Source organism: Aquarana catesbeiana, linkage group LG04, assembly GCF_042186555.1.
Source record: "Aquarana catesbeiana isolate 2022-GZ linkage group LG04, ASM4218655v1, whole genome shotgun sequence".
In the NCBI taxonomy this organism is placed as follows: Eukaryota; Metazoa; Chordata; class Amphibia; order Anura; family Ranidae; genus Aquarana; species Aquarana catesbeiana.
In genome coordinates, this window is record NC_133327.1 from 367,894,342 (window position 1) to 367,912,357 (window position 18,016).

The 18,016-nt window shown below is 42.3% G+C and overlaps 1 protein-coding gene across 2 annotated transcripts in view; it reads left to right on the forward strand.

Annotated features, from left to right (window-relative positions):
- Positions 1-18,016, forward strand: part of FOXO3 (forkhead box O3) — a 118,581-nt gene that overhangs the window by 86,134 nt on the left and 14,431 nt on the right. For both annotated transcript variants that reach the window (XM_073627043.1, XM_073627042.1), the window contains exon 2: positions 15,586-16,999. In XM_073627043.1, the coding sequence (XP_073483144.1) occupies positions 15,586-16,971 (1,386 nt within the window). In that variant the 3' untranslated portion in view covers positions 16,972-16,999. The remainder of the gene's footprint in view (positions 1-15,585; positions 17,000-18,016) is intronic.

Below are 18,016 nucleotides of genomic sequence, written 5' to 3' on the forward strand. Positions count from 1 at the left end.
CCTGGAATTCTTAAAGACTGGACGACTGGCACAGACAGATTTTTACAAAAGTGTCTCTCATGCATTGTAAAAGTTGTGCAGTATGTGCTAAATTCATGTTCTGTTTTCGAAATCCTTGGCCGCTATACCTGTGATCCCCTGGCCACCCATCTTTTAACATCCCCGTTCTTAAAGTATATTTGCAGTGAGTGGCAACTTAATTGTGACTCCAGGTCTGTCCCCCCCTCCCCTGCAACTGGCATGGCAGGCTGTGCAGACGAGTACAGGTTTACACTACCATATACCCGCCCCAATCCTGCCCACATTCTGCCTATTCAACTGCAATTCTTTTTGCATGATGGTAATTGTAGTTTCTCTTAGCAGAGCAGCACAGAGAGCAGATGTGACGTATCCACCTTCATGATGCCACAGTTGTGCTCCCAACCTTAGCAGATTTTTTCAGTCAGTGATTACAAAGGTAGATTTGTGATAAACCGGAGTTTCATTGTAAAACATTAAAAACATTTACATTGTACATATATATGGCAGCACTTATGGTGAATGTTTACTCGTTTCCTGAAGTTTAGCTTTAATAATGTATAGTGGTACCAAACAAGGATACTTGATAATGCACTTGGGGCCTGTTCATACATAAATATGCATGAAAATGCTTGAAAAATGGATGCACATTTTTATGTGCATTGCCACACATTATGTGCATTAAATGTTTATATGGGTACCAAATAAAGATTTATGTAATACTGACATAAAATCACACACATAGGTTGGACTTGATGGACTTGTGTCTTTTTATCAACCTCACCTACTATGTACAAAAAAAAAAACTGAGATAGATATATATATAATATATATAATACTGCATGTGAATAACAAAAATATACAACATACAAAGCACATCCAGTATCTGCTATTACAGAAATGGTAGCCTCAGTTGTAACATTAAAAAGATAGCAGCTAACCCAATACACAATCCACTATCATCACACCAAACGGCAATGATGTTAACCATAACTGATATCAGACCACCAAAGGGAAGTCACTCATAAGTAATCCTAAGTACTATAGTAAGAAGGGAAAGGATGAGATGAGGGAGGAATAAAGGGGTGGGGATAGACGTAGGGGTGGGGTGGGAGGGGGGTTGAGAACCTCAAAAGGAAGGTACATCACTGCTGGTGGTCAGTGTGAAAGTGGTCACACACACATCAGGGCAGTGAAGAAGGATCACCATCTGAGCCCCAGGAGTCTATCCACGCAGACCATATTTTATAAAAAAAATTTTTGGGCGGTTTCTATTAATATAGGTGAGCTTGTACAGCTGTAAAACAGTAGTAGCCTTGAGGCTAATGTAGGTGAATTAGTGGATTTCCAGCGAAGGAGTATCTCCCTACGTGTATAGGAGATATAACATATAAACAACTTAACTATGTCGCCCCCAAAGTAAGGTATTTAAAAACATTCAGTGGTAAAACCTTTTTTTGGATACAATTTATGGGCCGACTCTCACACTATTATTGATATCGGCCACAACTTTCATCCAAATGTCCATTGGACAGATGGGCAAGACCACACCATGTGAGGAAGGAATGACTCAGACATAGGGCAGGAAGAGGAAGGTGGAAGGATGAATGTGTTAATGTGCATTTACGTGCGTTGTGTTGCATTTTTAAGGCACTGCAGTGCACATGGCATCACGTTGTGGTGTGAACAGGACATACAGAAAAGCAATTTTTTTCTATGTGTCCTTGTGATGATGACCTGTGTTCTTCCAGTGCAGTAGAACACAGCTCACTGCAGTGAACAGGATCTTGTGGCCCATACACACGACCTGAAAATGGTATGAAAAATACAGATCATACGATAATCTGATCATTAGTACACAGCTTTCGATAGCCGATCACGAAAGTTCATATATTATCCGATGGGCCAGTCACAAAAAATTTTCTCGTACGAGTTTTGTTTTAATCAGTACAGTTGTCGTCCAAAAATACAATACAAATACACTACAACACATGACATCACTTCCGAATTTTTATTCTGTCGTATGAGAAATTTTCGGAAACCAATTCAATTTCTACTTGTGACAAAAAAAGTCGAACGATTAGACTGTACTCGTACCTCCTGTAGTGTGTTGTGTTTTGTTTTGTGTGTTTTTATTTATTTATTTTTGTGAAGTGCCGTTTCAACACCATGCCCTTTTTTTTTTTTTTTTTTTTTTCATGCCTTTTTTTAGTGTGTTAAATGTATATTTAAATATGTTGCCAGAGCCCGCACTGCAGCAGGTTGGATCTCTTTCATAGCAACCAATTAGAATTATTGTGGTCAGATCAGTAAAATAAAATTGATTTACTTTGCTCTGTATTCCTACTGGCGGATTTTCCCTCCAATTCCTGTTCTGCCCGACACCTATCACAAAAACAGGAAGTCGAGATTTTCCTTCACTTCCTAATCTCTCAAAGATGGCAATAAAATATTGACAGAGGTATCTAAAACAAAAATAAAGTTTTGGATTAGGTTTGGATCGGCATAATGTTGATGTAATCTACAATAGTGGCTGTTGAAGTATAAATAATGTGTTTGCAGACAGGATGCTCTTTACACACCGCAAAGGTATTCTAGGACTATAGATATATATGTCTCAGGCTAAACTATAAATGGCCTTCAGTATTCTGCCAGAATTGAATGTGCGACTGTTTGCAGAATGGAATGTTCTGAAAAGCTGTCCAGCGGGCACAGACTGCAAACAGCTGTTAAGGTCCTGAAATGTGCTCTCCTTACCAGCTTCATATGTTTACAATATTTCCAATAGAGGTCCTGGAAAGCAGATACACACAATGTTTTCTTTGGTGCTTCTCAGTTTTAGTGTTTTTTTTTTTGTTTTTTTTTTGTTTTTTTATGTTTTTTTTTTTTGTTTTTTTTTTTTCTTCTGATCCTGAAAACCATCTATTCTGAAGGTGAAAGCTTTTACAAATATGTGTACTTGTCAAAAGCAATTCTAAATCATATGACTGTTGGAAACAAAATGATCATTAAGGCTTGAGTTTATTAATATTGCCTTTTGAGAAGAATTGTTTTTTTGGAGGATGAAAGGACTGCTGTGCGCCAGACTGTGGTTAGCATTGAAATTGTGGTTAGCTCATATTCCCTGTAAAGCCACTGGAAACCATGAACCTGACTGGAAGTCACTGCATGTTGCCACAGATTAAGAATTAAATAGCCTTTTATATTTTAAAAGCTCATTTGCTCTTGTGATTCAAGAATAGTTAGGTTTTGGGATCCCAGACTGAATCCTAGTTTGACAATTTCAATAACTGTAATTCCATAGAATAAAGCCATAAATATAATTACACTATAAGCAACATAGAATTGGCAAAATATAGCAGGCCGGAAAAATGCCAAGCATAATAAACATATGTTTACCTGTTAAAATGATACTAAAGTCTCTGTATTTTGAACGAAAAACAAAAACAAACATGTTATACTTACCTGCCCTTTGCAAATGTTTTGCATAGAGCAGTCCAGATCCTCCCCTTCTCAGGTCCCTCGCTGGCGCTCCTGGCCCCTCCCTCCTATTGAGTGCTCCCACAGCAAGCAGCTTGCTATGGGGGTACCTGAGCTGAGCCACATCTCCATGTGTCCATTCAGACATGGAGCCATGGCCCCGCCCCCTTTCTCTCCTCCATTGGCCACAGCTCCCTGTGTCCATTCAGACATGGAGCCATGGCCCCGCCTGCTTTCTCTCCTCCATTAGCCACAGCTCCCTGTGTCCATTCAGACATGGAGCCATGGCCCCGCCCCCTTTCTCTCCTCCATTGGCCACAGCTCCATGTGTCCATTCAGACATGGAGCCATGGCACCGCCCCCTTTCTCTCCTCCATTGGCCACAGCTCCATGTGTCCATTCAGACATGGAGCCATGGCCCCGCCCCCTTTCTCTCCTCCATTAGCCACAGCTCCATGTGTCCATTCAGACATAGAGCCATGGCCCAGCCCCCTTTCCCTCCTCCATTGGCCACAGCTCCATGTGTCCATTCAGACATAGAGCCATGGCCTTGCCCCCTTTCTCTCCTCTATTGGCCCACTAACTTTGACAGCAGCAGGCACCAGTGGCACCGCACTGCTGTCTCAGCCAATGAGGAGGGGGGCCCCGGACAGCTGCGTTTCTCGTGCAACATCACAGGATCGAGATGGGCTCAGGTAAGTATTAGGGGGGCTGCTGCACACAGAAGACTTTCTATCTTAATGTATAGAATGCATTAACCACTTCAGCCCCGGAGCATTTGGCTGGCCAAAGACCAGAGCACTTTTTGCGATTCGGCACTGCGTCGCTTCCCAAACAAAATTAACGTCCTTTTTTCCCCCACAAATAGAGCTTTCTTTTGGTGGTATTTGATCACCTCTGCGGTTTTTATTTTTTGCGCTATAAACAAAAAAAGAGCGTCAATTTTGAAAAAAACGCATTATTTTTTACTTTTTGCTATAATAAATATCCCCCCAAAAAATATAAAAAAACATTTTTTTTTTTCCCTCAGTTTAGGCCGATACGTATTCTTCTACATATTTTTGGTAAAAAAAAATCGCAATAAGCGTATATTGATTGGTTTGCGCAAAAGTTATAGCGTCTACAAAATAGGGGATAGATTTATGGCATTTTAATGAATAATTTTTTTTTTTTTTTTACTAGTAATGTCGGCGATCAGCAATTTTTTTTTTTTTTTTTTTATCGTGACTGCAACATTATGGCGGACAGATCAGACACTTTTGGCGCTATTTTGGGACCATTCACATTTATACAGCGATCAGTGCGATTAAAAATGCTCTGATTACTGTGTAAATGTGACTGGCAGTGAAGGGGTTAACCAGGAGGGGGCGCTGCAGGGGTTAAGTGTGTCCTAGGGAGAAATTCTAATGCCCCGTACACACGGTCGGATTTTCCGATGGAAAATGTCCGATCGGAGCGTGTTGTCGGAAATTCCGACCGTGTGTGGGCTCCATCGGACATTTTCCATTGGATTTTCCGACACACAAAGTTGTAGTCGGAAATTCCGATCGTGTGTACACAAATCCGACGGACAAAGTGCCACGCATGCTCAGAATAAATAAAGAGATGAAAGCTATTGGCCACTGCCCCGTTTATAGTCCCAACGTACATGTTTTACGTCACCGCGTTCAGAACGATCTGATTTTCCGACAACTTTGTGTGACCGTGTGTATGCAAGACAAGTTTGAGCCAACATCCGTCGGAAAAAATCCTAGGATTTTGTTGTCAGAATGTCCGAACAAAGTCCGACCGTGTGTACGCCCTATAACTGTGGGGGGGGATGGGCTATGTGTGACACGACACTGATCACCGCTCCCAATTACAGGGAGCGGTGATCAGAGTCCTGTCACTAGGCAGAACGGGGAGATGCTTGTTTACATCAGCATTTCCTTGTTCTTCCTCTCCGTGAGATGATCGCGGGTATCCCCGCGGACATCGAGTCCGTGGGACCTGCGGTCGGACTCGCGGAGCTTGCTGTGGGCATCTCCTATCCAGGCCTCGTGAGATCACGTACAATAACGTGATTTTGCGCAGCAGAGCCAACCTGATGCAGTAAAATTGCGGCGGCTGGTGCACAAGCGGTTAAGATTAAAAAAAAAAAAAAAAACACCTGCCTTTACAACCACTTTAAGTTCTCCCTTGTGTAGACCTCTAATATCCTTGTGGCTGTTTGTGCCACCATCTTTGGATGTCATGTCAGCAGCCCAAACAAGTCAAGTCTCACTCCAAGAGTGCCTTTTAGTATTCACCTTCACTCTATATAAAAGGTTATGTAGGTAAGTGCAGGGAGGGTTGAATTTGCTGGGCAAGCACTGAGTAAAGCTGGCCTTCGATGCATCAAAATTCAGCCAGTTCAGCAGGGGCAGGCCAAATTTCAATCCGTCTATAGCCATTTCTGTTTAAGAAGAATCGACCTAATCAACGCTGGAAAATTCATGCTTGATCAGCGCTGATCAGTGTATTCTGGCAGTGGAGGATTCTCACTGTAAGCAAGGAAAAAACACAGCAACAACGCACCAGTGTGAAAGGACCCTAAATGTTTAGATTGAATTTTGAGTAAATGGTATTCTTTGGAAAATACATGGTCATTGTATGTTTTTATTTTATTTTTTTTTTTTTTTATTGGATGTAGAGGGTTACCAACAATGTTCTTTGGTTGGTTACATAAAGCCTGGCAGCTTTTTTATAATGCACACAATACTGATCTGGTTGATGCTGTCAGCTTGTACATTGGCACCACTGTGCTGCATTGTATACCATGTCAGAAGGTAAATGTAGGTGAAAGGCTTGCAAATTAGTTTATTTGAATGCTGTCGTGCCAACATACACAGAACATTCTGGGGGGATTCTAGGGTCAATGGGGCACACTTTACATTTCATCAGTGACATGTCAAAAACTAATTTGTATGCTCTAATCTACTGTTGGATTGAGACTTATTCAATAAACAGTGGGGGGGTGGGGGGTTGTGTTATTTTAAACACTGTGGGGTTGATTTACTTAAAGTGATGGTAAAGGTTATTTTTCTGTAAAAATAATAAACATGCTATACTTACCTGCTGTGTGCAGTGAATTTGCACAGCGCAACCCAGATCCTCCTCTTCTCGGGTCCCTCTTCTGTGCTCCTGGCCCCTCCCTCCTGTTGAGTGGCCCCATAGCAAGCAGCTTGCTATGGTGGCACCCAAGTCACAGCTCCTTGTGTCCATTCAGACATGGAGCTGCTGCCCTGCCCCCTCTCTCCTGATTGGCTAGCTGAATTTGCTTAAGAGCAGCGGGAGCCAATGGCGCCACTGCTGTGTCTCAGCCAAACAGGAGAGAGTCTTGGATGGCCGAGAGACTCGTGGATAGAAATGGGGCTCAGGTAAGTATTGGGGGGGCGCTACACACAGAAGGCTTTTTATATTAATGTATAGAATGCATTAAGATAAAAAAACCTTCTGAGTTTACAACCCCTTTAAAGTGGTTGTAAACCAATCCCCCCACGAGACATTTTTACTTATAGGTAAGCCTATAATAAGGCTTGCCTAAATGTACTGAAAATATCTCTTAAACGTGCACCGTTTACCGCTGAGGTAATCGGCGAATGCGCAGTAGACAAACGGCCCTCCATGCCGTTTCTTCCCCAGCGTGTGCTGTGACTGGCGGCTCCCCGCGTGCATACGTGAGAGTGACATCACACGGATCTGGTCAGTCAGTCAGAGTCCGCTCCCCCGGAAGGAAGACAGGCGAAGATGGATGCTTCCAGCAGCGGGGACATCGCGGGCTTCGTTTGCAGGTACTAGCCCATTATTCTTTGCAGGGGAATGCATGCTCTGAAGCAAGTACGAGATGGAAGCTACTGGCTATTGAACTTCCGTTTTCTAGACCTGTGGTACGTGTTGTGCGCTACAGCCTGCAAAGCGCCCTGAAAGAGCCGCTCCTGTCTCCATATACACTCCGCTCCTTCACCGCTCCGAAGATGCTGCTAGCAGGACTTTTTTTCCCGTCCTGCTAGCGCACCGCTCCAGTGTGAAAGCCCTCAGGGCTTTCACACTGGAGACAAAGCAGCGGCACTTTTGGGTCGGTTGGCAGGCGCTATTATTAGCGCAATAGCGCCTGCAAACCGCCCCAGTGTGAAAGAGCCCTTAGTAAATCAGCCCCAGTGACTGACGAGTATACCTAGCACTCCATCCAGCTTCCTTATGTGTGCTAGGTTTTGCCATGTGTTTATGTAGGTACCTGTATAGACAAGTAGTGTAATGGTTGCGTACCTAAACTCATGAACGGTTTCATACAGTTATCTCTAGGTGCAAGCATCAAGCATCCTGACTTGCTGGCACAATTATAGTAATTGTTTAAATGTGGCTGGTTTCTTTTAGTTGGCAGCAGCTTGTCAACATATTGATGTTTCCACTGTGCACCTTTAAATATTAACCCACAAAACCGTCCTTGGGGTACTTCCCAAAACCTGTCTTTTAAACGTACAAGGCTTCATTTTCCCAATTTATAAATTGGCTTCTTTTTGATGTATATCAGAGGTAGGTATTAGACTAAGTGAAGGCTTCACAAATGGTTATATAACGCATATTTGTGCCAAAACCAGCTGGGTTTTTTCCTTCCCCCTTCTGTGAGTATGAGGATTTAAATTACACAAATCATACCTCCTTTTTTTAAGGTCAATATTAATTTATTTTTTTATGTTGCCATTGTTTCAGAATGATCAATTTCCTCCACATGTTCATGTCTAATGGAAAAAGTATGCATATCTTATAGAATTTACAGCTGTTATGCAGAGTAATAACCAGGATCCAGTAGACTTCTTCTCTTTATCAACTTGTTATACCTAAAAATCAACTTTGATTTTAATGTTTAAAACCGTTTCCTTTGTGGTATATAACTACATTATGTGTAATTTGAATACTCCTCTATAAGGTACTGTCTTTTTTGACTACCGGTAACTTACATGCTTTGGAAAATATGTAAATAGATTAGAGTCCATTAATAATAATTTTTTAGGTAAGGCTTCATCTGTGTAGACATTTATAATGCAATACCGTCTTACTAAATAAACTTGTCGCAATCCAGGGCAGTTGAAGTAAGCCTATACCAAAAAGGCCCATGAGTAGAGGCAAACTTCAAATGAAAACCACATGTCAGAATAAGTACGGTAGAGCTTGATATATGCAGCTGATGTTAACATTACCATTTGCTTTTCCTATAGAAGTCAAGCTTGCCCTTAAATTTTTTTATTGATTCACAAGGTTACCTTGCACAAAATTGGAATAGTAAGAAGGCACAATGGGCAGGGCCAAGCAAGCCTTCTCCTGCAGTGAGGGAAAAAATTATTGCTCAGCGGTGATCGATCCGTTTGATCTCCGCTGAGCCGGCGGATGACAGGTCTGTCTCCGCTCACTGTGCGGGGATGGAACTGTCAGAGCCCCGCTCTCCTCTATGGGGAGATCGGATGAAAAAGGGCCGCCTATCTGTTTTCATCTGATCCACCAGACAAATGGAAAATTAGGGTTTCCATCCGTCTGTATTTAGCAGATCAGATGTTAGTGGACACCTCACCGCTGACATCCGCCGCTCCATAGAGGTAAATGGAGCGTCCGTTCAGGTCCGCCTGAAAAACTGACAGGCGGACCTGAACACGTGTGAAAGGGGCCTAAGAGTGCTCCTAATCTCAGCTCGTTACCTGTGTAGAAGACACCTGGGAGCCAGAAATGTTGCTGATTGATTGGGAATCAAATACTTATTTCACTCATTAAAATGCAAATCAATTCATAACTTTTTTGAAATGCCTTTATCTGTATAATTGGGCACTTTCACACAGAGCGGCGTTGGCGGTAAAGCACCGCTATTTTTAGCAACGCTTTACCGGCAGCCGCTAGCAGGGCGCTTTTAACCCCCGCTAGCGGCTGAAACAGGGTTCAAAGCGCCGATTTGGCGGCGCTGCCCATTGATTTCACCGGGAGTATTCACCGCTCCTACAACGCCTCAAAGATGCTGCTTGCAGGACTTTTTTAGCGTCCTGCCAGCGCACCGCTCCAGTGTGAAAGCCCTCACGTTGGAGTGAAAGGAGAGGCGCTTTACAGGCGCTATTTTTAGCGCTATAGCACCTGTAAAGCGCCTCAGTGTGAAAGGGGTCTTTTTGTTCTGTCTCTCACTGTTAAAATAATCCTACCGTTAAAATAATAGACTGATCATTTCTTTGTCAGTGGGCAAAAGTCTAAAATCAGCAGGGGATCAGATACTTTTTTTCCCTCACTGTACATGTATTGTTTGTTTAGAAACAAAGTTTTGTTTGTGTGTTTTATCATATACGCTGCTTGAAATGCATCAAATTTGCATTATTGTACCCTTGCTTGTAATGGTACTTATATTGTTACTAAACCCATAACTGAAAAATCAGTCTGTATATGCAATAAAGCATGCTTGTTATACTCACTGTAGAATCTAAGGAGTTAATCCTTTGCATTGTGTAAAAAGGTGGTTTAATCCTATTTTCTGGGATTTCTTCCACTGTCCCCAATCCATCTCCTGATAAAACAGAACCTTTGTATTGCTTTTTCGGAGGGTGCCTGTGATTAGCACTGTCCAGACAGAGGATCAGGGGTCCTGCAGTCTCGTAGGACAGTCAGAGCAAAATGAAAACTCCTTCTACAAGCTTTAGGCTAGGTTTCCGCTATTGCGACCTTAAAGTCGCACAATTTTGCATTCTTTTTTTTTTCTATGATTTTGATGCGACCTGAAACAATGCCTGTGTATTCTTGAGGTGTATGTACCTCAAGTCGCATCAAAGTTGGACTAAAGTGCAGGGACTACTTTGAAGTCGCTGCAACTTGAAATCACACAGATATGAACGGTACTTATTGGAAATCATGGGGTACCACTTGTCATGTGACTTTACAGTCCCAAGTCGCATGACAAGACACACTAGTGGAAACCAAACCTTAACCAGACACTGATAGACACAAGACTGCTATATACTGCTGATGCCTAAAGGTATTTAGCAGTTTATATTAAGGCTGGGTTCGCTTAGCAGGAGATTGTGGCCGGTTCACACATCTCTGCATCGGCCTTGGTGCAAATTGCTTATGAGCCCTGTGTGTCTTTTGGTCCGAATTCAGCCCAAAAATTTGGGCTGAAATCAGACCTGAAACGGTGAATGGAGAAGCACCGGACTCTTGTTGTGAGCCGCTGCGTGTTCCAGTGTGAACCCAGCCTTACTAAAATTGCATTTCCATGTTGTGTACTGTGGGAGACCAGATAAAGTGAATGCAGGTTCTGGGTTTAGTAACGCGCTAACATTATTAGGACAAACGGAGATCTATACTCAGACATAATAGTTAACAAAAAAATAAAAATACAAAAACTTGTAAAAGTTAAAAAAAAAAAAAAAATTGGGCAGATTCGGTGGACCGCTTTGCCATTTATTTATTTATTTTTCCTACTATCACGTTTTTATACCATAAATTTAATACATTTTAACAGGATCAGTTTTGGCTGCAATGAGCAGCAAACTGGTAAAAAAAAAATAAAATAAAATAATCATATTTTTCAAGCTGCCCCTTACTTCACATAATTCATGTTCCTTCATAGATATTTCTGCAGCACTAAAATAGTCCTACTAACTGCAAAAACCAACGGACACTATTCTGTACTCCTACTTCTGGATCTTTCAGCTGCCTTTGACACGGTTGACCACCCCCTCCTCCTCAAAAAACTTTACTCCCTCGGTCTCCGTGACTGTGCTCTTCAGTGGCTCTCATCCTACCTATCCCAACGCACCTTCAGTGTCACTTACAATTCTACTTCCTCCACTCCTCTTCCCTTCTCTGTCGGGGTCCCCCAAGGTTCTGTTCTTGGACCTCTTTTATTTTCAATCTACACCTCTTCCCTGGGTCAGCTGATAGCCTGTCACGGCTTTCAATATCATTTCTATGCTGATGACACACAAATCTATCTCTCTACCCCTCAACTCATTTCATCAGTCTCCTCACACATCACTAACTTACTAACCGACATATCTGTATGGATGTCACACCACTTCCTCAAACTCAACTTGTCCAAAACCGAGCTTATAATATTTCCTCCCCCACGTGCCTCTTCCCCTGACTTGTCTGTCAAGAGCAATGGCAAAACCATCCACCCGTCCCCACATGTCAGGGTGCTAGGTGTTATCCTGGATTCTGAACTCTCCTTTCGGCCCCACATCCAATCACTTTCCAAAGCTTGCCGCCTCAACCTCCGCAACATCTCTAAACTACGTCCCTTTCTAACCAATGAAACCACAAAGCTCCTGATTCACTCCCTGGTTATCTCTCGCCTCGACTACTGCAACTCACTCCTCATTGGCTTACCTTTAAACAGACTATCCCCCTTCAGTCCACCATGAATACTGCTGCCAGACTCATCCACCTTACAAACAGCTCAGTGTCTGCTACCCCTCTCTGCCAATCCCTCCATTGGCTGCCACTCGCCCAACGAATTAAATTCAAAATACTAACAATAAGTTACAAAGCCATCCACAACTCTGCCCCCAGCTACATCACTAACCTAGTCTCAAAATACCAACCTAATCGCCATCTCCGTTCCTCCGAAGATCTCCTGCTCTCTAGCTCCCTCATCACCTCCTCCTATATCCGCCTCCAGGACTTCTCCCGAGCCTCGCCCATCCTCTGGAATTCCCTACCCCAATCTGTCAGACTGTCTCCAAATGTATCCACTTTTAGGCGATCTCTGAAAACTTTCCTCTTCAGAGAAGCCTATCCTGCCTCCATATAACAACTGCACTATATTCTCCATTAGCTCATCCCCCACAGCTATTACCCTTTGTATAACTTGACCCTCCCTCCTAGATTGTAAGCTCTAACGAGCAGGGCCCTCTGATTCCTCCTGTATTGAATTGTATTGTACTTGTACTGTCCGCCCTAATGTTGTAAAGCGCTGCGTAAACTGTCGGCGCTATATAAATCCTGTATAATAATAGTCATGAGAGTGCTTTGCTATATAAAAATGCAATTAAATAGTGGGAAAATTATGACAATCAAGTTTATTATCTTGGGTGGAAAGTTTGTTGTTTTCTTTTTTTTTTTTTTTCCTCAATATTTTGCTCAGGGTGCCATAAATTCATAGTAATGAGTAAAAATCGTTTAAAAGTACAAATCGTGCACATTACCAATTAATAACACCAATTAATACACTTTCATAGAAGATTCATCCTCATCAGTACCGATGTCTAAATTTAAAGTTCCTTTATCTCTAAATAAAAGGCGTTTGACAGTTGGCTTAAACTGAGCTCCCTCGCTGTAGGTTAAGTAGAAGAAAAACATGACAGCAATGAAGTCTTTCTGCTATAATCAGTAGAAAAACTTAGTCTTCATGTACATTGCTGCTGGTAAACGGACGCTTAGGAGCAGTTGGGCATTTTTTGGCTGCCCCTCTGTTATCTTATCAGTACATGTACACAGGGTCGTTTATAGTCATTTCTAGGCAGTTGAGTTTAAAAGCATTTTTTTGGGAAGCAAAAAATGTGTTCAGGACAGATGTTGAGAGGCATTTGAAATGCCAAACGCTTGTAACAGCTTGTAAATGCATTTAGCCACAATTCGTTTATAGGCGTTTTTCATTTTAGGCCATTTAAAAAAAAAAAAAAAACGCTTCTAAACAAGGCATGTAAACGCGTAAAAATGGATGTTTTTAAACGTGAGTTACTATTTGTCAAGTTAAATCGTTCAGGAGAGGTTGTAAAACATCCCGTGTACATTAAGCCTAATGCCTCGTAACACGATAGGAAATTCCGCCAGCAAAAGTCTGATGTGAGCTTTTGGTTGGAAATTCCGACCGCGTGTATGCTTCATCGGACTTTTGCTGGCGGAAATTCCGCCACCAAAAGATTGAGAGCAGGTTTTCCATTTTTCCATCGGAAAAAGTTCCTATCGGAAATTCCGTTCGCCTGTATGCAATTCTGACGCACAAAAAAAACCATGCATGCTCAGAATCATTGCTTCGTATGGAACTTCCCTTTTCTAGTGCTGTCGTACGTGTTGTATGTCACCGCATTCTTGACGGTCGAAAGTTCAGAGAACTTTTGTGTGAGCAGAATTCCTTGGATGGTTTTTCCGACGAAAATTCCGATCATGTGTACAGGGCATAAGGAAAATGGTGCAGTAGTTAAAACTACCCAGATAATTTGTTATACAGCAAGCAGAGATGCAAAGGCAGCCAACAAATTAGATTATCATTTTGTTGAAGGTGATGGACATATGTTGCCCATAAACAACTTCAACTTCATTAAAGCAAAAAAACGCTCTCAAATGTTGAATATTGTGATATTTCTGCTGTGCCTAAAAGGTCAGGATTTGAATTCCTCAGGCAGGTTATTGCACAAGAATATTTTTTGGTTTGTTTAGAACATATCCTTGTTAGTACATTTGACTCTTTAGTGTTGAATGGAGAAGAGTAAAGTATCCAAGGAACTGTCCATGTTTCAGTATTGGCGTTGGCCAAGAATCATTCCTTATTTAATAGATTAACGCCCAAATTATTATATGAAAGAATATTCCCTTCAGCTTTTACACCTGTATACTGCCTATGAACCAGAGCAATTTTTACATCTATGGGCCTATCGACTCGGCAATAACCTTATCTAATTAAAATAACCAGGCTTTTTTTGATGATAGTCTTGCAAAAGGGATTTGATTTTTGCCATCTGTAAACAAAAAGCACAGTTTTCCTCCCTTAATCAGTGCTTAAAAAAATTATGATTCTGGTACAAGGCTGTGCAAAGTTGTGCAAATGAAATAAATGTGTTTGTATTTTTTTTTTTTTTTTTACATTTTCCAAAACGAATAAACACAGATGCTTAAAAAAATAAAGAAGCAAGAGTTGGGGATGAGTAGCGCAAACAGAAGGTTATTAGGAACAAACTATAAGGGCCGGGTTCACACACTGTGATTCAAATGCGATTTTGTTTGGTGCAGTTTGAGCCCAACCATTTTGAACGGGCTCAAATCACAATTCACCGCACCCAAAAAGTGCATGCACTACTTTTGGAAACGTACTGCAACCGGATCTCATGCTACCATGCAATCGGTGCAGGCAAACACACCGTGTTTGTGACCTGTGTTTGGGGGTGCCGTTCGCTAAATATTGACACCTGATGCAGGTTGCAACTGAATTGTATTTGAACGCAGTTCGGAGAACGTGCACAGAATGGTGCCTACATAGTAGTACATCCAGTGCCCACAACTGGTTTATATAAAGAGGAGGTCCAGCCCCCCCCATGAAAAATTAAGTCAGCGGCTACAAATACTGGAGCTGCTGAATTTTAAAATATGGACACTTGCTTGTCCAGGGAGCCCGCGATGTCGGCACCCCAGCAGATCTTCAGATCGGCTGTCTGGTGCAGCCGCCGCCATTCCTGGTAAGGGAGCCCAGCAATGAAGCCTTTCAGCTTCGCAGCTGGTTCCCCGCTGTTCTGCTCTTTCTAATTGGTGCGGCGGAGGGGCCGGAATTCAGAGACTGTGGTGCCGTCTCCGAAAGCGGGGGGCGACGGTACCTGTCAAAAACAGGTACCCATTCCCCTTCCCCACTGAAAGGTGACAAATGTGGCAGTGGAAGGGGGCGGGGGTGGAGGAGAGGAGACGGATGAGCGGAAGTTTCACTTTTGAGCTGAACGCTTTAAATGGCACAGCCACCCAATACAAAGGTTGTGTGTGCAAATAACGTGTTTTTTTTCCTTTATTTTTTTTCTGGACTGTTGCAGGAAGTGGGAAGGAAGTAAAAGATAAAATCTCTTAGTTGTGCTCAGAAACAGCATCCCAATGAGTGTCCCCATTTCACTTCATTTTACATTCCACATTGACACCCATAAAACTGGTCCCCAAGAAAATATGATGAATTTTACCAGTGGGGACACAGACAGCAATATTAACCTGACAACCCTTCTAAAATGTTCCTCACTCTATCCAAAGCATTAAAAAAAGTTGTCTTTACATACATTTTTATGTACCCGCTGGCTTCATTGCTGTATGATTAATGTGTCCCATTTCTTTTTATTTCCTCAGAATTCAATACGACATAATTTGTCTCTGCACAGCAGATTTATTCGAGTACAAAACGAGGGCACAGGAAAAAGCTCTTGGTGGATGATCAATCCAGAAGGAGGGAAAGGTGGGAAGGCACCTAGGAGGCGTGCGGTGTCAATGGACAACAGCAACAAATACACTAAGAGCCGGGGAAGAGCAGCAAAGAAAAAAGCCTCAATGCAGGTGTCCCAGGATGCTGCAGATGATAGCCCATCACAGCTGAAATGGCCAGGAAGCCCAACATCGCGTAGCAGTGATGAGTTGGATACTTGGACAGATTTCCGTTCCCGTACAAACTCTAACGCCAGCACAATAAGTGGTCGTTTGTCTCCAATTCCAGCAACGACTGAGCTTGATGACGTTCAGGATGATGATTCCCCTATTTCTCCTATGTTGTATAGCCCTGGCAGCATGTCTCCATCCATAACAAAACCATCCACAGTGGAGTTGCCAAGGATAACGGATATGACTGGAACCATGAATTTAAACGATGGTCTAACAGAGAATCTTATCGATGATTTGCTGGATGACATTTCCCTCACTCCGTCACAGCAGTCATCTCCTAGTGTTGGCATGCAGAGAAGTTCCAGCTTTACTTATGGCACTAAGGGCTCAAGCATTGGCTCTCCATCCAGTAGCTTCAACAACACTAGTAGCTTCAATTTTCCATTGACGTCTCTTCGTCAGTCTCCAATGCAAACCATTCAAGAGAACAAACAAGCAACATTTTCTTCCATAAACCATTATAGCAACCAGTCTCTTCAGGACCTGCTGACCACTGATTCACTTAGCCATAGTGACATATTAATGACTAAGTCTGATCCCCTCATGTCCCAAGCCAGTACTGCAGTCACTGCTCAGAATTCTCGTAGAATTATTCTGAGGAGTGACCCCATGATGTCGTTTGCAGCCCAGCCTAATCAAGGGGGAAGCCTGGTTAATCAGAACTTGCTCCACCACCAGCACCAGTCCCATAACTCATTTCTTGGTGGCAGTCGTGCCTTGTCAAACAGCATAAATAATATTGGTTTAAATGACAGCAACAATTTAGACTCGTCCAAACACCAGCAGCAGTCCTCAGTCACTCATTCTATGCAAGCCCTCTCAGACACACTCTCAGGACCCTTGTACTCCACAGGCATGAACCTTCCGGTGCATGAAAAGTTCCCAACTGATTTGGACCTGGAAATTTTCAGTGGGAGCTTGGAATGTGACATGGAGACCATCATTCGCAATGAATTAATGGATGCAGATGGGCTGGATTTTAACTTTGATTCCCTCATCTCTGCTCAGAATGTCAGTCTAGCAGTGGGAAATTTCACAGGTGCTAAGCAGACATCGTCACAGAGTTGGGTACCAGGTTGAAGAAGCGATGGAAGCATGAGCTTACCAGGTCAGTGTCTGCCTATAAAACTTGTATAATCTTATTAACCAAGATTTATTGCAATGCAATAATATTTTTAAAATATATAAACAAACGCTTCAGTGATGAAGGATTCTGGTGAAAAGCAAGCCTGACTGTGTGGTTTTGAATGTTTTTATTATTTTCCTAGCATGAATGATACATACTAGGCTCAAATAGGGCAGCTAAGTGCTTAGCACTTCCACCTAGCAGCACTAGGGTCATCGGTTTGAATCCCAACAACACCACTACCTGCCTGGAGTTTGCATGTTCTCCCTGTGCCTGTGTGGGTTTCTTCGGTGTACTTTCAAGGTTCCTCCCACACTCCAAAAACATGCTGGTAGGTTAATTGGCTCCTGTCTAAATTAGCCCTAGTATGTTTATGTATGAATGTGATTTAGGGACCTTAGATTGTAAGCTACTTGAGGGCAGGGGCTGATGTGAATGTACAATATTACATAAATTGTTGGCGCTGTATAAGTACCTGTAATAATAAATAGGCAAAAGAACTTGGTTATGAAAATATTTGTGCAGTGTTGTGAACTGAACCTTGCCCCTCTGTCCTACTTTAAATTGACCCTCTTTGGAAAATGCTAGTTGGGTTACAGTATTGGTTCAGTGCATTTGAGTCACAGATCTGGAACAAGCAGGTGTCTGAATTCCTTATCTCTATACATGTTCCAGGTCAGACTCAAAGCATTGAAGTGACAGCCAGGCAACTAGCATTTTCAAAAAGCCGGTTATGAATGGCAGCTCTCATACTTTTTTCTCATGAAAGGATCATTTTAAAGGTGAACTGCATGCACATACAAAAGCCCTGCTGAAAGCACATACAAAAGCCCTGCTGCAAGAGTATATTTTTTCTTTTTCCTGGAGTTTTATTAATATATTAATGAATACAGAACTGCATGCACATACAAAATACAGTATTGCATGCAGTTCTGTATTCATTAATATATTAATAAAACTCCAGGAAAAAGAAAAAATATACTCTTGCAGCGGGGCTTT